At 45.7% G+C, this 19979-nt stretch overlaps 1 protein-coding gene across 2 annotated transcripts in view; it reads left to right on the forward strand.

Moving 5' to 3' along the window:
* The window catches only part of fgd1 (FYVE, RhoGEF and PH domain containing 1), a 40263-nt gene extending 22610 nt beyond the window's left edge, over positions 1–17653 (forward strand). For both annotated transcript variants that reach the window (XM_085344061.1, XM_085344062.1), the window contains exons 2-18: positions 3412–3735; positions 3817–4015; positions 4094–4892; positions 7676–7765; positions 8011–8159; positions 8239–8395; positions 8578–8716; positions 11047–11105; positions 12677–12823; positions 12915–13007; positions 13366–13445; positions 13601–13631; positions 15361–15462; positions 15574–15702; positions 16104–16262; positions 16424–16570; positions 17344–17653. In XM_085344061.1, the coding sequence (XP_085200187.1) occupies positions 3412–3735; positions 3817–4015; positions 4094–4892; positions 7676–7765; positions 8011–8159; positions 8239–8395; positions 8578–8716; positions 11047–11105; positions 12677–12823; positions 12915–13007; positions 13366–13445; positions 13601–13631; positions 15361–15462; positions 15574–15702; positions 16104–16262; positions 16424–16570; positions 17344–17619 (3080 nt within the window). In that variant the 3' untranslated portion in view covers positions 17620–17653. The remainder of the gene's footprint in view (positions 1–3411; positions 3736–3816; positions 4016–4093; positions 4893–7675; positions 7766–8010; positions 8160–8238; positions 8396–8577; positions 8717–11046; positions 11106–12676; positions 12824–12914; positions 13008–13365; positions 13446–13600; positions 13632–15360; positions 15463–15573; positions 15703–16103; positions 16263–16423; positions 16571–17343) is intronic.
* Positions 17654–19979: the final 2326 nt, after the last annotated feature.

Consider the following 19979-nt stretch of genomic DNA (forward strand, 5'->3'; position numbering starts at 1 on the left):
ATGAACTTTTTTGGCTGGTCGTGGAGTTTGTATGTTCAGGTGAGCGCTGAAGTTTAACTTAACTGAGCTAACGCTTCAACATATTTGCCCAGATTGGTGCCCTGAGGTGTTCAAAATGGCAGCCAAGTGGCGAGGCTTGCTTCTAGAAGGACTTTGACTGTAGGTCAAAATCGCGTAAAAGGTTTGTTGAACTCCCTCAACGATGAGCGGAACATCGGGATCGTTTCAAACAGGAAGTTGTTGCCGATGTTGGAGGGAATTGTGGGAAATGGTGTGTGTGGTCAGTTTAGCCTGAAGTAAATCTTTTCCAGTCTGTTGATTTAATGACTGCTGCTCTTAACGGTGCTTTCTAAACAACTGAGACGCCATCTGCTCCACATCAGCATGCTGATGTTTTCCCATGACCTCCCATCACGTTCACATCTGCACACACACTCCCTGCCGTATATAACTTAATTACTGTGTGTACTGCACACACTCACAGCTCCTGCAACTCATAATTTTGCTGCTCTGCTTTCAGAGATTTCATCTGAGAAACGTAACGTCATCTTAAAAGTCCGCAGGCCGGGTGTAGATCTCCATCACAGGCCACTCTGTTCACTCAAACGGCTAATTTTGTATGCTAACTTTAATTTCGTGCTCCACTGAAATATTAAACAATTTATTCATTGGGTAAATATTCAGCTTTAGAGACTTTAGAGATCTTAGAGACCTTTTTTTTTTTTTTTTTTTAAATCCGGGAGGAAACAAAAATGTGGAATTGCTCAACAAACCCACGTGCTCTGCAGGAATGCATCAGTCATACCACATACAAATCTCTAAGTCTAGACTTTGGGCTGTATAAAAAAACGGATGTTTACTCTAGGGAGGGGGGATTTCAATCATAAATACTGTTCAATATTTGCTGGAAACTATTGGACTTTCCTTTAGTCGCCCTGTTGTAGCAGACTTATGTTAGATGTACCCATCAGTGTTTGGACTCGACCACGTTTTTGCTTATTTTTGAGGCTTTTTAGATGTAGAAGTCTTTGATTGGTTCTCTTGTTTCTACTGTAGCATCTCTGTGCACCACACTGGTCTGGTGATTGGCAGCTGTATAGACAGTGTAAAAGATGGATGTAGCCGTTGTGACCCAACGGTTTCTGAAGTCCTGTTATGAAGCCTTGAGCTGAGTGTTTTCACCATCGCCTTCTTGGTGTTTTGAAACGGGATGTAACAACCTATGAAACGGCTTCTCATTCAGAGGTTGTTAGCCAATGAGGATCCTCCTTTCTGACTCTTTACGTTATGAAAATGTACAACATAGACTTAATATAAATAGACTTTGTGACTGAGGTCAGAGCAAAGAGCTGTTTAACAGCAGACTTTTATAGGACCGGAAATCTTCTGCCATCCACAGCTATCGCCCCCTGGTGGCTGTTTAATAGACTGCAGGTTTAAGGCGCTTCACCACTGGCTTCACTTTTAAGTGACGGCAGCTGTCCATCTTTATGCTTTCTTTGAGTTGTTAACATGTTTTTATTTCAGCTGTTTAATAGTAATGTAGAGGTTTACACAGTGACCTAAACGGTAAAAGATCTCAGATCTCCGATCCTGGTGGGAAACATGAAACTTTTCAGATCGCATCATGAAGGACATCTGGCATAAAAATCTGCAAAATCAAACATGCTGAGCTACCCACCATGGCGACTCTTTGTTAATCAGGCAGCAGCTGAAAGTCCTTTATGTTATACTACATCCTGCCAAACCCTGCCAGACAAGTTTTTTAAGATGATGAATAATTTAAAGACTGTTTGTAATTATGAAATTCATGACCAGCTGTGCTGTCAGCCACTGGTCACTGAGGTTTTACCATTTCACCATCATGACATTTTAAAACTAGAAGGGACAAGCAAGGGGTGGATGTGACTGAGAAAGTAAGCGACACTGCAATCAATCACTATTGCAAGTTAGCACCACCCTAAAGCAAAACTTGTTGACCTTCTATTTCAGTCTCAACTGGTCCATAACTTACAAAACGAGCATTGTGTTCTGTTTAATAAGACTTTAAACTCACGATTGAGGCTGTAAAGTCACCCGGAGAGTGTTTAGTGAGCTCGTAAATCAAAAGAGCAGAAGGGTCGTTTTCTCATAGAGGCAACACAACTGGGTTTGTTTTTGCAGACAGAGAATACGCCTCCCTATAGACACATCCACACTGGCTTCACTATTCAGACCTGGAAGTAAGGATAACTGGACCAATTTATATAAAGCATGAGGTAATTAGTTCAATATCCCAAATATTACTTTACAACATAAAGTAAGTATTTAGAAAAGACTTAACCCTTGGGTAGACCTGGTTTCTACTAAGGACTCATTATTTAACATCAAATAGATTTCTGTGGATATCCTTTTTTACACACTTTTCCTTTTTCTTCTGGTCGTTTATTATGCACAGCCGGGTGACACTGCATCACTTCCCTGAGAAAGCTGCATGGACACACCATGGCGACACGGAGAGAGTCAAGCCTGAACAACCCATCGGTTTCCTTTGTTATCGCCAATCAAGTTCACTGTTGACCATCAGGAAATGTGTCTGTTGCTAAAGGGCAGCAGTCACTATTGGCTCTGACACAGAAACATTAAGATGATTTGCATGAAATAAGCAAACAGAAACAAGAACAAACAAACAGAATAAATCTGTTTGTGCACAAAGCTAAAAATGAAATAAATTAACTGCAGGACAAAGAAACATGAGGTCAAGTCATCGTCAAAGGCTGGAGAAGAGAAGTCATAAATACACTTTGATAAAACAGCAATAAAACCATCAAGGCACAAGCAGGGCCACCAAGGCCAGTGCCCTATTTCACAAATTATAAAGAGTGCGGTCCAGTATTTATGACTTCTTTTCTTTATGGAATAATTAATGGAATACAAAAACAATATAAAAAGTCAATAAAGACACCCCGTCTGAGGAATGTGGATCTATAAAACAAGAGCCAACAATACTATGAAAAATATAAACCACATTTAAAATACTGAAAATCAAAGGTTCAAAGACACAGTTGTGGAACATAAAAGCCAGAAAAAGAAAGTGAAAAGCAAAATAAGTGAAACACACAAACACATTCGGCTGAGTCAGTCCCGTCTCCTCGCTTCTTTGGAAGTTAACAAATCTAATAAAGAAAGATTTTTGGCTTTGATTGAATACGAAGGCTGTTAGTGTGTGAAGGACAGCTGAAGTAAAAGCTCCTGCAAACAAAGAGCAGCAGAGAAAATGTCTCCTGGATTTAGAGGAAACCTGCCGAGAGTTTGATGAAGCTTCAGGATCTGCAGACAGAAAGCCTAACCAAAATCCCTTTTTTACAAATATTTTTAGCTAACAACCTAACACAAACCCTTGTATATTTTTACCTGTCCCCTCCTCCTCAGGTCCCTCCTCCTCCTCCAGTCCCAGCTTGCTGACTAAGAGCCTCTCTCTGGAGCCGTCCTGCTCACCGTGCGGCCACCTGGGGGCGCTGGATGCCGACTCTTCGCAGCAGCCGAGCTCTGACCCGGGGCCGAGCTCTGACCCGGGGCCAAGCTCTTCCACATCAGGTCCCGCCTCCTTGGAGGGAGGGGCAGAGCTAGCAGAACGCCGTGGCTCTGCGAATGGGCTCCTGCTGGTGAATGACACGGGGCCGCCGGAGCTGCCAGCTACCACAATTACACCACCGAGCAAGAGCAGGCCGCCGCTGCCGGGACCTAAACCTCAGGGTAAGAATTTGATTCACTTTTTTTTTTTTTTTTTAACACATCCATGAGGTCATCGCTCACCTGTAACTCCGCCTTCCACAGTGCCACCGAAACCCCCCCACCTCCAGCAGCAGACAGGGGTTTCCAGGCCGCGCCCCCGAGCACCAGAAAAGCCCCTCCCACCTACACCCCCCTGCAAACCCCTCCCAGCGGACCCTCGGGCAGGCCGACCTCCACCTATTCGTGCAGACGGCACCGCCTCCCCCACCTGTGTCTTGTCACTCATCGAGAAGTTTGAGCGGTGAGTTCTGATTGGTTAAGGAGGAGTGATGTCATTATATGAGTCTTTTCTGTTTGTTTATTGTTTGTTTGTTTACAGGGAACAGATCATTGTGGTTCCTGACATCACCGGTGGGGCGCTGTGTCCCCGCCTCTCCGACCCCCCCTCCTCTCTGTCATCCTCCCGACCTTCATCACCAGCATCATCACTGGCCCCGCCCCTCCCTGAAGAGGAGCCGTCCTGTGAGCTCACGAGCCACGACGACATCACACAGGGGGATGAGGGTGGGCCTGAGGGTGAGGATGAGGGGGGAGTGGGTGATCTACCTGATGAGGAAGATGACAATAATGGCGATGACGTTGATGACGATGAAGACGATGATGATGAAGAGCTGGCGGCTGCTTGCCGGGACGATCACCATCACAAGCGTCTGTCCATGGAGTCGGGTTACAGCCCCTCAGAGAAACATGTAGAGGATGATGTGGTTGCCGTGGAAATGAGGGAGCAGCAGCTGCAGCCGGCACTGCTTGACCAATCAGAGTTGCCCTCCGAGCGTCTGTCCCTCCCCTCCTCGCAGACGGACGGCAAGCTGGCCAATCGAGACAGCGGCATCGACAGCATCAGCTCTCCCTCGCACAGCGAGGAGCTCTGCTTCGCGGGTGTGGATGATGGGGGCGTGGCCTATCAGTGCAGCCCCGCCCTTTTGCCCAGACTCTCCAGCTCATCCTCGTATGCTGGGGAGGGAGGTGAGGGGGAGGGGGAAGAGGGGGACCCGAGGGCAGGTGCGAGGCGGAGGAGGGAGTTTTCAGAGGAGGGAGACAGCGACCTGGAGGAGGAGGAGGCGGAGCTAACTCTGGTGCTGGCCCCTCCCAAGACAGACCGACAGGACTCTGCTGAGGTGAGGATTCAGGTGGTCTAACCATGTGGTCTACATCCTCAGGCTGATGTTCGTGAGCCGTTACACATCTGTAATTTCGTTTTGGATGAAACTGAAAATGGTTACAAAAAGATGGGTTTTAGAACAGACGCTTTCACTTTTCATGGAAATAACTGTTCCACCAATAGGAATCTTGGACAACATGTGGGAGTTTAAAAAGGTCGACAGGGGTCAATAAATACACAGAGGAGATTGATCTGGAAAACACGGGGCTATGTTTCAGGTTCCTGTGCAGGCCCGCGTCCTCATACAGATGTTTTACATGATCGACGCAGCTGCAGGCTTCAAACACTGGTTTGTGTTGAATATCTGCATTTAGACTCTTTATTAAAGTAATAGTACAGGATCAAAATATAAATATAATATAAGTATTAATATAATGCATATAAAAACACGGGAAAATATAACATAATAAATTATATTATTATAATAAGTATTTCTAATGCATTCAATTCTGGTTATGATCTCACTTACTTACGCTACTAAAAACCCACCAATGGGTGGTTTTTTCCACACCTGCTTTAGTTTAGTTACAGTTGAGAATATATTTAAATATGAGAACAAATTTAATTACTAACGGTGTGAACCATTAGAAGCGCAATAGGAAGAACAGATGTAATGACAACAATGTCCTGTATGTGGTTCGGCTCATATCATCACCAAATATTTATGGTAACTATTATTATATCTGTGTTTTCTGTTACCACAACAACCCCCAGCCGGTCGCGGCAGATAGCCGCCCCTCCCTGAGCCTGGTTCTGCCTGAGGTTTCTTCCTGTTAAAAGGGAGTTTTTCCTTCCCACTGTCGCCAAAGTGGTTGCTGATTGGGGGTCGTCTGATTGTTGAGTTTCTCTGTAATACTGTAGGTTCCCTTACATTACACTATTAAGCGCCTTGAGGTGACTGTTGTTGTGATTTAAAACTGAATTGAATTGTTATTGGTAAGCAGGGATCTATAAATCATAAGCCTAAGTGGCTGAATTAGTGCTAAATATGTTAAAAATGATTTGGGGTGTTTACAACTGAATGGAAATCAAAGGCAGTCACACTGTTTGCAAATAGATTAGATTAGATTAGATTAGATTAGATAGAACTTTATTAATCCCTCGGGTGGGTTCCTCTGGGAAATTCGATTTCCAAAAAGCACAGCACCGACAGAGTTACAGAATATTATATATATATATATATAATACACACACACACACACACACACACATACATATATATATATATATATATATATATATATATATATATATATATATATATATATATATATATATATATATATATATATCTCTAGCTGTGAGAGCAGGATGAGACAAGGAACATCCAAGAATACATTGGGAAGATGGCCCCAACTGACCGAGTGCTCAGTGAATACCTCAGGCAGCAGAAACCCAAGAAAGAGGAGGGAGACGAGGAACCATCATGGAAGGACAGGCCCCTGCACGGTATGTACCACCGGCAGATAGAGGAGGTGGCTGATATCCAGAAATCCTACCAGTGGCTGGACAAAGCTGGACTGAAAGACAGCACAGAGGCACTAATCATGGCAGCACAAGAACAAGCTCTGAGTACAAGATCCATAGAGGCTGGGGTCTATCACACCAGGCAAGACCCCAGGTGCAGGCTGTGTAAAGATGCCCCAGAGACAATCCAGCACATAACAGCAGGGTGCAAGATGCTAGCAGGCAAGGCATACATGGAACGCCATAACCAAGTGGCCGGCATAGTGTACAGGAACATCTGTGCCGAGTATAACCTAGAAGTCCCGAGGTCAAAATGGGAGATGCCCCCAAGGGTGGTGGAGAATGACCGAGCTAAGATCCTGTGGGACTTCCAGATACAGACGGACAAAATGGTGGTGGCTAACCAACCGGACATAGTGGTGGTAGACAAACAGAAGAAGACGGCCGTAGTGATCGATGTAGCGGTTCCGAATGACAGCAATATCAGGAAGAAGGAACACGAGAAGCTGGAGAAATACCAAGGGCTCAGAGAAGAGCTCGAGAGGATGTGGAGGGTGAAGGTAACGGTGGTCCCCGTGGTAATCGGAGCACTAGGTGCGGTGACTCCCAAGCTAGGCGAGTGGCTCCAGCAGATCCCGGGAATAACATCGGAGATCTCTGTCCAGAAGAGCGCAGTCCTGGGAACAGCTAAGATACTGCGCAGGACCCTCAAGCTCCCAGGCCTCTGGTAGAGGACCCGAGCTTGAAGGATAAACCGCCCGCAGGGGCGTGCTGGGTGTTTTTTTTTTTTTTTATATATATATATATATATATAAATACAGAGACAATATAAATAAAATATACGAAGGGGATAAATAGAATAAATAGGAATAAAAATAAAAATACAAGTGAATTGCACATTTCAAGTACAAATACACAGAAAAAGAAACTACTTTTATTTGAAGTAAATATTTGAATGTATGAATCTTGGTATCCTAAGTAGTTTATAGGTTTCAAGGTCGTTGAGTAATATTTAGAGCATTACAGTCATGGTAATGCTACCGTCTTTATTGTATGATGCCATCCATAATAATTCAACATCGTTATTATATCTATGTCCTAAACCTAGCTATATCGTTTAATGTTATAATAATGATAATAACAATGCGAATGAATGAAAACTCTCTGACTTGAACTTGGGTCTCTGTCCAGCCTCCAGGTTTGGGCGTTTTTGCCTTTAAAAGAGGAAAATATTTACTGTGCACTCACTCGTTTAACTGTCTCTGTGTCCAGATGTCTGTCCAGCAGAGGGTCTTCAACATCGCCAATGAGCTGCTGCACACAGAGATTGCCTACGTCTCAAAGCTCCACCTGCTGGACCAGGTGAGTCGAGAGTGAGTCTCCTCAGCCTGTGAGCCAATAGGCTAGGCTTAGCTTACCTAGCTGTCAGTCGCTCGCAGGTCGTCTCCTCCTGGTAGAATCAGTTTGTCTGTTAGCCGACTTTCACGTCACTGAGCTGTCACTGTTGCCATGGAAACCCCACAGTATTCCCACTGCAGGCTTGGCGGGTGTGAACTTTTTCCTGTTGTGAGAAATATCAGCCCGACTGAAGCCATCTCCTCCCACAGGTTTTCTGTGCCAGACTCCTGGAGGAGGCTCGGTCTCGCTCCTCCTTCCCCTGTGATGTCGTTCTGGGGATCTTCTCCAACATCTGCTCAATCTACTGTTTCCACCAGCAGTTCCTGCTGCCGGCGCTGCAGAAACGCATGGAGGAGTGGTGAGCCTCCATCTCCTCTTCCTCTTCTCCTGCTCCTCCTCAGGAGCTCCTCTCACTCCCTTCCTCTTTGTTCCCACAGGGACTTAAACCCGCGGATCGGTGACATCTTACAGAAGCTGGCCCCCTTCCTGAAGATGTACGGCGAGTACGTGAAGAACTTTGACCGAGCCATGGAGCTGGTGAACATCTGGATGGAGAGATCGACTCAGTTCAAGACCATCGTTCAGGAGATACAGGTACATAATCCAAATCTTTACAGGACATAAATGATCTGCTGCTGACGGCTCTGCACCAGATACCACAGGGACCTTCAGAGGTCTGCAGCCTCCAGGCTGCTCAGGGCGTCCTGTTTTGGCTCATTAGTTTAAGATCATCACACGTTGTTGTGTACAAACGTGTGCTTGATGTTTCTGTGCAGAGGGAGGAGCGCTGTGGGAACCTGACTCTGCAGCACCACATGTTGGAGCCGGTTCAGAGGATTCCTCGCTATGAGCTGCTGCTCAAAGATTACCTCCACAGGCTGCCAGAGGACGCCCCGGACTACAGGGACGCCCAGAGTATGAAAACAAACGCACAAAAACACGACTGCCTTGAGTTCTCTAGGCCACCAAATAGTGTCAACCGTGCATTATTAATAGAATCTAGACAAAAATATATTGTATTTTCTTTAGTTTACTATTATCATTGCCTGTTATTCTGTTATATATTAAAGTCCTTAACCTGTAGAAACAGAAATTCTCTGCTAGAAACGAGATGAAAAGGATAACTGAATTTATGAGTAGGAAAAATGAACCACTTTAATATGTGGAGGAAATCACAGCTACCCACGAGCAGGATGCAGCACCTCAACAAAAGTGTAAAAAAAAAAAAGAAAAGCAATTGTCAGCAGCTCTCTGACTGAGTGCATCATCTGCTGGGGAATTTGGTTAATGTGGTGCAAAACAAGCTAAACAGACACTTCAGGAAGCCTGATATAACTGATGTGATGGAGCTTCCTGCAAAGCCCAAACCCACAAGACGATACAATCAAAAGAACTGTCAACATGCCAGACGGCGTATCTGATTACAGGTGTGTCTTTAAACGTCAGCTTTGTTTTTGAGCACAAAATATTTTAAAAACACTGGTTTAGGCTAAAAATGAGAGCTCGGACATGTTCCAGGCTCTAGTCTTGAAATGTTCTTCGATTATAAAACAGAGACACTTGTGTGCGATCAAGTGTGTTTAAAAACCTTAAAGAACAGGCCAGTGAAAACCAAAAGGCCCAGTTAGATTAGATTTGGCTGTTTGCACATGCAGCGTCGTCCTCTCGGACATTATTAGATCCCTAGAGGAAGTCCCGTTCTGAGCGCTTGCACTGTGATTTCACCGTGAATCTCAGACATGTTCAGAGGCTTCTGTTTCAAACTGAGAGCGAAGGATCGCCGGTACTGATAAGAGCTGCATGTTTGGCTGTGACTGATCAGTTTTCAGTTGAAATTTCCAGTTTAAGAGCTGTAACGTCCTGAGGTGCCCGAGGATCTGAACCGTGGTGCTGTCATGCCGATTCAGAGCAGAACGAAAACACAAGAACTTTTTGGCTATAAAATAAAACCTTCAGGTAGAAGGATCGCTGTTTCCACACACTGTAGGACTTCAAATGAAAGATCTGAAAGATCTAAAAGAGCTGCTGTGCTGAAAACAGGCCAGAGTTGTACCAGAGCGTGAACCTGAATATGAGATCAGGCAAATATGAATCGAGTAAAGCTTTTGAATGTTTTTGATCACACTTCAAACAGTTTATGTAATAATTCTGATACACTATCTTGCCAAAAGTATTCACTCATCCATCCAAATCATTGAATCCAGGTGTTCCAATCACTTCCAGGACCACAGGTGTATAAAATCAAGCACCCAGACATGCAGACTGCTTCTGCAAGCATTTGTGAAATAACAACTCGCTCTGAGCTCACTGAACTCCAGCGTGGTACCTTGATAGGATGCTACCTGTGCAACAAGTCCAGTCGTGGAATTTCCTCAAATTAAATTACATCAGCTGATAGTGGTATTATAACAAGGTGGCAGTGATTGGGAACGATAGCAACTCAGCCATGAAGTTGTAGGCCAGGTAAAATCACAGAAAGGTCACAGAGATCACCAACTTTCTGCAGAGTCAGTCGCTACAGTCCTCCAAACTCTGTGTGCCCTTCAGATTAGCTCAAGATCAGTGCGTGGAGAGCTTCATGGAATGAGCTTCTACAGCCGAGCAGCTGCAGCTGAGCCTTACATCAGCAGGTGCGATGCAAAGCAACAGATGCAGCACCACCACTGGACTGTAGAGCATGGAGAAATGGTCTCTGGAGTGATGGCCCCTTCCTGTTCCAACATGACTGCGCACCAGTGCACAAAGCAAGGTGCATAAAGACATGGGCGAGAGAGCCTGCACAGCGTCCTGACCTCAACCCAACAAGACACCTCTGGGAGGAATTAGAGCAGAGACTGTGAACCAGGTCTTCTTGTCCAGCATCAGTGTCTGACCTCACAAATGCTCGTCTAGAAGAACAATTAAAAATTCAGATAAGCACCCCTTAACCTTCATAAAGCATTCCCAGAAGAGTTGAAGCTCTGGGTGGGACAACATTATATTAAACTCTATGGAATAATAATGGGACACTACTCGACTTCGTGTGTGTGAAAGCAGACAAGCAAGTACTTTTGGCAATATAGTGTAACTGCAGACTTTAGTTTGGGTTCATCAGCTCCTTCTACGGAGCAAACTTTGGGCTTCAGGGAGCGCTGCTGCACAGAGAAGCTAGAAGCCAGAGTATTTGGTAGCCTCGCCCTCATTGGTTCCTGGGTCTCTGTGTGTCTGAGCTACTGGCTCATGTAACTGTCCTCTCTCTCCTGCAGAGTCTCTGGAGCTGATCGCCACAGCAGCCGAACACTCCAACGCTGCCATCAGGAAGATGGTAAGATACTCTCACACATTCGACACCCGGAGCTGTGAGCCATAATCACCCCCGTCTGCCGCTGTTCACACCACATCACTCAGATAAATGTTGCCCGGGATAGATTAAAGCTCAACTTTTACTTCATCTTTAATTAAACTCTCCTGATTACGCTCATTAACTGCCCGAAGCTCCTGGTAAACACGACTGCTGCTTCAAAGGTTGGTTTATACTTCAGGTTCGAGTCTGCCTGAAGAACGTCGGGTACCCAGGTGGGTTTGCAGAGGTCTCTCAGCGATGGCGTGATTAGTATGGTTAATGTAAACAAGAGCATGAGAAGCAGAAATGTGGATTCATGGAGTTCAGGCTGGTTTTTGCTGTAATGACTCAGAGGTCTGAGCCTCTCCACCTCCTCTCAGCGGGATGTTTGCCGTCGTCTCTAATCAGCTGTGACTGATTAAAGGAAAGCCGCTGCTGCTGATGTGAGCCGGTTTCACTCAGCTGACAGCTTTTTGGAGATTTGTGCAGGAGGCAGTGAGAAAACGCGACATAATCAGACGAGGACGTGTGAGTGGCATTAAACAAGCTTTAGAGGGAAGCTAATACTAAGAATACACTACAGCTCATGGCGTTCAGTTAGACAGAGCTTAACTTCTGGACATTGGTCCAGACCCGATCACGGTTACCATGCTTACATTTTTCATATACTGCATTTCCTCCAACTTAGAAACGTGAGATGTACAGCTCAGATGGAGGGTTTGGACACAAAGTCAGAGGCAAAGCTCAGATGGTTTGGACATGTGCAGAGGAGGGAGGGTGGACGTGTTGCTGAAGATGGAGCTGCCAGGCAGGAGGAAATGAGGAAGACCACAGAGAAGATGGATAGAGTTGTGGTGACCCCTAAAGGGAGCAGCTGAAAGAAGAAGAAGAAGAAGAAGAAGAGGGCAGTTCCTTCAACCATTTTGCTGTGATTTGCCAGACTCCAGCTGTTTCCTTTCAGCCAAACATCAAATATTTTTACAGTGTTTTCCATCAGGCAGTGATAGCAGATTACTCCAGACCAGTACATATGTGCAGTATGTGCCCTCTCTGCACTTTAACCCTGTAAAGCCTGAACCATGAAATAAGATGTAACATTTTTGCTACATCTGGCTCTTGTTTTGCAGTTTGGTGCTCACAGTTTGTTCATCTGAAACAAAAACATAAAAGGAGTTTGGGTTTAAAGAAAATCACACCGATGATGTAGATGTCTCAAAGCTCGTGTGTCACATGGTGTTTTAGGGTTTTAGGTTTAAAACCTAAACTGAAAGCGCTCCATTCGAACCCTGATCTGTAGAGTCACCTCAGAGGGGATCCAGACTTCCTGTAGAGAAACTCATTTCAGGATGTCAGGTCGTCTCCCGGCTGACGACTCGCTGGAAACGCTAGAACTTTGCCTTCAGGCTCCACAGCTGTCCTAGTAATCTCACAGTTTGCCTTTTGTATCTTATATCTAAAATTTAGGTTTCCAGTGAACTTAAAATGCCCTAAAACCCTCATGTAGCATCGGCAGGAACATGAACCACTAAGTGATTCTTTTATGTCTCTGCCAGGAGCGAATGAGGAAGCTGTTGAAGGTGTACGAGTTGTTGGGAGGAGAAGAAGACATTGTTAACCCAACTAACGAGCTCATTAAAGAGGGACACATCCTCAAGCTGTCCAATAAGAACGGGACCACGCAGGACAGATACCTGATACTGGTACTTCCCTGTCTGTGTCTCCTTCTCAGTGCTTTACAGAGTTCATAGGGTCATAGTAACAGTAATAAGCGACACCTGCCTCTCTCTGCAGTTCAATGACAGGTTACTGTATTGCGTCCCGAAGCTGCGTCTGATTGGTCAGAAGTACAGCGTCCGAGCCCGAATCGACGTGGACGGCATGGAGGTGAGCTCTCCGGCTTTTCTCACTGAAGACACTGTTAGACTCAGTGTTTTTGCATTCAGCCTTCAAACACCTTAAGCGCTCAGTAAAGTCAAGAATATTAATGTGATCTACAGACTAATAACAACTAGACGAGCACTCGTTCAGTGTCCGAGCTTCATAAAGTTGGCCTGGTGGGGTTTTGTGTTGTCTTCCAGAGACACAGACACGCGGTATTAAAACGTGCATCCACCTCAGCTTTAACCGTCGAATAGAACTAACAATGATAAAGCGAGATCAGAGAGGATGATGATGAGCGTGCTCAGATTTAGCCTGAATATTTTTAACAAGCTAACAGAGAATTTCCCGCCTGTGTCCTCAGCTGAAGGAGACGAGCAGCGTCGCTGTCGCCAGGACGTTCCTGGTGTCGGGGAAACAGAGATCCCTGGAGCTGCAGGCCAGGTACAAACACCTACAGAGACAGAAGCACACTCAGTCCTGCAGGAGGACTCACTGTAATCAGAATCTGTCTCCCAGGATAAAAACACACTGAAGTTTGTTTCTCAGGTCGAGTTTTGCTCCTCGAAGATTTGACTGATTTTCTGTTGGCTTTGCAGGACGGAGGAGGAGAAGAAAGACTGGATCCAGGTAAGTGGTGCTGATGCAGCGGGCGTAGATGATCCGATACTAGCACGTTAGAAACTGCGGACCTGATGGGCTCGTGGTGTGCTTTCAGTCAGCAGTGGCGAGTACTGTGAAGCAGGCACAGGGTCAAACATAAGGTCTGGGGGCCAGAATCGGCCTGGCAAAAGACTCCAATCCGGCCCAACAGACATCTTTGGACAATACAAAAGAGGACTTAATTTTTTAATGGATTTTACAGCTACGGGCCATTCGATCCCTATACAACCGTTGCAAGAGCTTGGTTCGCATTGCCGGCAATAAGTCGGACTCGTTCCCGGTGGGTGATGGGCTCCGCCAGGGCTGCCCTTTGTCTCCGGTTCTGTTCATAATTTTTATGGACAGGATTTCTAGGCGCAGCCAAGTGGCGGAGGGCTTTCGCTTTGGTGGCCTCAGAATCTCATCTCTGATTTTTGCAGATGATGTGGTTCTGTTGGCTTCATCGGGTGAGGGCCTCCAGCTCGCACTGGAACGGTTCGCAGCCGAATGTGAAGCAGCGGGAATGAGGATCAGCACCTCCAAATCTGAGGCCATGGTTCTCAGCCGGAAAAGGGTGGAGTGCCCACTCCGGGTCGGGGATGAGTTCCTGCCCCAAGTGGAGGAGTTCAAGTATCTCGGGGTCTTGTTCGCGAGTGATGGGAGAAGGGAGCCGGAGATCGACAGACGGATTGGGGCTGCAGCTGCAGTAATGCGGACACTGCACCGGTCCGTCGTGGTGAAGAGGGAGCTGAGTGTAAAAGCGAAGCTCTCAATTTACCGGTCGATCTACGTCCCTACCCTCACCTATGGCCACGAGCTGTGGGTAGTGACCGAAAGAACGAGATCGCGGATACAAGCGGCAGAAATGAGCTTCCTCCGAAGGGTGGCTGGCCTCTCCCTTAGAGATAGGGTGAGAAGTTCGGCCATCCGGGAGGGGCTCAGAGTAGAGCAGCTGCTGCTCCACATCGAAAGGAGCCAGCTGAGGTGGTTCGGGCATCTGACAAGGATGCCCCCTGGGCGCCTCCTGGGTGAGGTGTTCCAGGCATGTCCCACCGGGAGGAGGCCCCGGGGCAGACCCAGGACACGCTGGAGAGATTATATCTCTCGGCTGGCCTGGGAACGCCTTGGTATTCCCCCGGATAAGCTGGAGGAGGTGGCTGGGGAGAGGGAGGTCTGGGCCTCTTTGCTTAGGCTGCTGCCCCTGCGACCCGGCCCCGGATAAAGCGGATGAAGATGGATGGATGGATTTTACAGCTTGTCCAACTCACAAAGATGTCTCCCACAGCTGCTCTTAATGCACCAAAGTACTAAAGTATCAGATAAACTATATATAATATATACAATATTATTACAGGATAGTCTCGGTAACAAACTGCCTGAACTTTTCTGTAATTTTATACATTTATGTTTTTACAATTTAACCCCCAAAAGTTGTGCCTACAGATTTCTTTCATTATATATAATTACAGCAGCATTTATGTATTATGCAAAAATACTGAGACTGAGGCTGAAATCACACTTAAATTTGTTATATTGAGATATTACAGGGATTAAATGTGAAGATAAAGTGACAGGAAGAGGATTTTCACCATTCTGGCCCAAAGCCAGCTGTATGTGGCCCGCTGCTTTAGGACAAATTTCAACTTGACTGATAGTAATGAAGGATTTTCTTCTTCTTTTTTTAATGAAATCCACCCTTTACTTTGTTTACATTCAGGCCATCCAGGCGACCATCCAGAGGCACGAGCAGACGATGGAGAGTTTCCGACACTTGAACTGTTCACTCCGAGATGATGACTCCACGCCGCCTCACTCTCCGGTAACACAAACACTCAGCGACAAAATTGACCCCCTGACATGAAGAGTGGAGTTCTTGAAATCCCAGAAATCATTCAGTTGTGACTCATATTCTCCCGTCTCTGCCTCTCAGAGCTGTGCTGAGCTGGGGAAACGAGCTCCGACTCCCATCAGAGAGAAGGAAGTGACTCTGTGCATGAAGTGTCAGGAGCCATTCAACTCCATTACCAAGAGGCGCCACCACTGCAAAGCCTGTGGACACGTACGTTCTTCATCCATAACATCTGTCTGCAACACCTACAGACAATTTAAAATCCACAGCACTGGACGACACCAGCTGATGTTTGCAGCGTCTGCAACGCCAGTGTGATGTGTTACAACGCTCTCCACATTCAGACTGTTCCCAACACCAGCCCACATCTGTAGTGTCTGTGACATGTGCAGCATCCACAACACCTCCACCTGCTGCTCACATTTATTGTACCCAGCATATCAGTATATGTCATACATGAGCTGATGTGAACATCTGTCGTAGCCCAACACCTGGATATTTGTAGTATCTGCAGCACGTGTCTGCCAGACGTTTGTGGCACAACAACATTTTCAGACTTTACACAGCGTTGTCATAGTTACCAATTGTGTGATGATCTATGTCGACTCCAGGTGGTTTGTGGGAAATGCTCGGAGTTCCGCGCTCGCCTGTCGTACGACAACAACCGAGCCAACCGCGTTTGCATCGACTGCTACGCCACGCTCGTGGGCGTGTCGCCGTCTCCCGCCGGGCTGACCAGCAGCAGCCACAGAAGGCGCTCCATCCTGGAGGTGAGTGTGACCACGCTCTGACATCACCCGGCGTTTGCCTCTGTCAGATCTCCACGGATGGAGCCGTTTGCACATTTCAGGATTTCTCTTTTCAAAGATGCTCGACAGGTCGAGTGTCGCAGACAGCTGATTCTCTTCTCATCCATCTCTCGTTGCTATAGAAACAGGCCTCGTTGGCAGCAGAGAACAGTGTGATTTGTAGTTTTCTGCATCACATGGAGAAAGGAGGAGGGCGGGGCTGGCAGAAAGCCTGGTTCGTCATCCCCGAGAACGAGCCGCTGGTGCTCTACATCTATGGAGCTCCACAGGTACGCTATAAATTTACATTCATGTCAAATATATAAGAAGGCGCTTTCCTGTTAATCCAATTGAACAGGAACCGGCTGCAGTTCATACAGGGATCCAGTAGAGGTCGCTGCATCCCTGGATGGGAATGGAGATACAGTTAAATTTTTTAGCTGCACCTCCTTTCACCTCTGTCCTTTTCTTGTGAGCGCTCTGTACAAAACAGGAAATGCTGGGAGTTCTGGATTTTATTAGAAGCTCTCTGGTGGCATTGACAATCTGCAACCTTGCTAGTGCCCCCTACAGGCTTCTTTATTGATTACAGCCACAATATTAGCAAACACTGTCCTGCTGGAACATCAGCACCTCGTCCTATGGTGCCTTCTGTATGGAAGCCTGTTCCTGCCACTGAGGAAAACCTTTTTTGCCATCTGTAAGTCAGAATTTCAAGTTATTTCTCAGAAGTCGGATTTACTAAGATGAAGTTTGGAGATAATATCCCATAATTTTGATTTATGGATGATTTATTTGCAGTGGCAAAAAAAGCTTCCATACTTCTGTGAGGTCACAGAGGAAGCTTTGAAAAGCAAAATCACACTAAAAGTTCCTCCACTTTGTGTGACTCTGGTCAGGGAATAACTCTTTGTTTACATTATCAACCAATCAGAACACGGCAGACAGAAAATTATGATGGTGATGGAGGCTTCCAGTTTCTGTTCTGACTGGTCTGGTCTTTGACGTTGGGATGAAATCGAATTACACCCTCAATGAACTCAATTTATTCTTTTTCCCACAGGATGTGAAGGCGCAGCGCAGCGTGCCTCTGATTGGCTTCGAGGTCTCTCTGCCCGAGTCATGTGACCGCCTGGAGCGACGCCACGCCTTCAAGATCTCCCAGAGCCACCTGACCCTCTACTTCAGCGCCGACGGGGAAGAGCTGCAGCGGCGATGGATGGACATCCTGTCCAGGGCTGGGAGGGGGGAGGAGCTTCAGTTCCACCGACCAATTGTGGAGAGTCTTGAGGAGGAGGGGGAGGAGTTTGCAGCTGTGGCAGAGGAAGAAAACACGTGATTCTGTAGGACAAGGAATGATGGCGATGATGAAGATGGGGGCCTTTAAATGAGGATCAGTTGGAAACCAGAAAAGAAAACAAACTGTTGTAGCTAAAATATCTCACACACACACACACACACACACACACACACACACACACACACACACTCTGCTCTCTCTGTGTATTTAAAGTTGCGTGGTTCGTCTGCATGATTCCTCCCGGCTGTCCACACGAGTTGGCGTCTCTCACTCTTTCTCTCTGTCTCACTTCACCTTTTTCTAACCAGTGTTGAATCGGCGTAGTGGGCGGAGCCTCTTCTGACAGTTGTCTCTCCTTTGAACAATCACGTCACACTCATTCGAGTGTCCTGCGTCACCATTTTCTTGATTTCAGCACTCCCACGAGCCTCAGCTTCATCCGGAGTTATGACATCACCGTCGCGTCCTATTTGAAATATTTCGTCCACAAAGACCCGAAAGTGAAACGATGAGAGCCGTAAGGAGCACGTGCACCGCTCATTCGCTGGTTTTTAAGTCATTATAGTAACAATTCAACATTTTTCTCCCTGCTGTCGCGCAGATAAACCAGAAGACGCCACCTCTTGTTTGTGGCCACTTTTTGATACTTCACAGAATAAATAAAAATTCAGTATAAAAACGATCCGCACATGAATTGATAAGGACAAGCGTTATTACTTTCAGCTGCTGCAAACCCCGAAGCTCTCTGATTGGACGTTTCCTGGACTTGATCAACAATAAAGCACATCGAACCAACCCCACTGCAAGTCCTCCGCCGCCCACACTTTAAGTTCATGTAACCGGATTTCTGGTGAGAGTCTCTCGCTGGTTTGTAACAGGTTTGGTGACTGGGAGCAAATAAAGTCACATTTCCTCTACAAGTAATCAGAGGTGTTACTTCCAGGGACTCATGTTGAGAAATTTAACCCTGCGTGGGATAAAATCCTCGTTTAGATCTGGTGGAAAAGCTGGTAGAAGAACTGAGCTCCTCAGCAGGCGTCACAGGAAATGGAAACGACTTTTAAATAAGTGTGATGTGTCTGAGTCAAACAGCAAAAACAACGTTTCAGAACCACGTTAGTCTTCTCCTGATGTCGTCTCCCGGCTGGATTAATCCTCTATGAGCTCCTGAGCATCCACAGAACATGCAGAATGTGCTCCAGCATAAAGCAGAGGAAGAACCCACAAACTGCAAGTAAAAAAAATCCATATGAAGATTCAAAACACAGTTATTATTTTGTATAAACACAAATATCTGACAAAACAGAGAAAATGTCAGGAGCGAGTAATCCGAGCATCCTTAAACTCCCACTTATAGTCAGATGAAAGCTGATTGGTTGTGGAAGTGTGACTCAGGTCCTGATTGAGAACAACAGGCTCCAAAGGTCAGACGTGTGAATCCCAAATGTAAGGTGAGGATGTGAATAAGCAGCAGGTTTCCTCCCTGCGTTAAAAAAGAAGCTGAGCTGTGCTAAAAAAGGTCGATGGTGGGAACAGCAGATTTGAAAAACACAAAGGAAGAATTGGACCGATGTTTCCTTCATCAATGCACTTAAATGACTTTTGGATTTTTACCGCCAATTTACCCCAGTGAAGAAATTCTGGCTTTCAACTTTTCAACCAATTGGAGGAAAGCAGCAGTTCCTCCGCAGCAGCCTCTGCTGTTGAGGTTTTAGCTGAAGCTTTCCTGCCCTCTGCTGGTAAAGTCCGGAACTGCAGTTAAAAAAAATCCCTGATCCTGTTCCTCACAGACCTGCAGAAAGTAGCTCAACGTTTGAAGTTTTATTTAAACTTCTCAGTCTGAGATATTTTTTCATGTATTTATTTCCTGAGAGGATGATGTTTGTTTCTCAGAGTTCAAACAGTTTCTTCAGTCCGACTAAAAAAAAAAAAAAAAAAAGCTGAATCAGACAAACTGGAAGTTTCTTGTATTTATTTATGCTTAACAACTGAAGAGGTGTTATTAACTGTTCAGTCTTCTGCACAATAATAATATTATTAATAATAATGAGTTAAATGTTGATGATTGATTTTCAGATTTTCTTTTGAAATTAGGATTTTCTGCTCTTGATCTTCAGAGGTTGGTATGAAAGGACTTTGTATCTCCTGATTTTGACCAAGAAACTCTTTCTGATGCAGATACAGTCTCAGTTAAAATGACTAAAAATAAACATTTTGACTTCACATGTTCTGATTTTGACATAATGTCCTAAATTTAATAGACAGTTCTGTTAATGTTTCATTATTTAATCTGACTGCGGTACAAACGGCAACATTTTAATGTAACACTTTGCATTCAGGAAAGAAAAGCCTTTCGAGGAGGTTCTCGTGTAAATATGATTCAGTTTTTATAATTATTA

The sequence above is a fragment of the Diplotaxodon limnothrissa genome, linkage group LG20, assembly GCF_057381915.1.
Source record: "Diplotaxodon limnothrissa isolate DT_005_m linkage group LG20, D_limnothrissa_male_GT1.1, whole genome shotgun sequence".
NCBI classification, from domain to species: Eukaryota; Metazoa; Chordata; class Actinopteri; order Cichliformes; family Cichlidae; genus Diplotaxodon; species Diplotaxodon limnothrissa.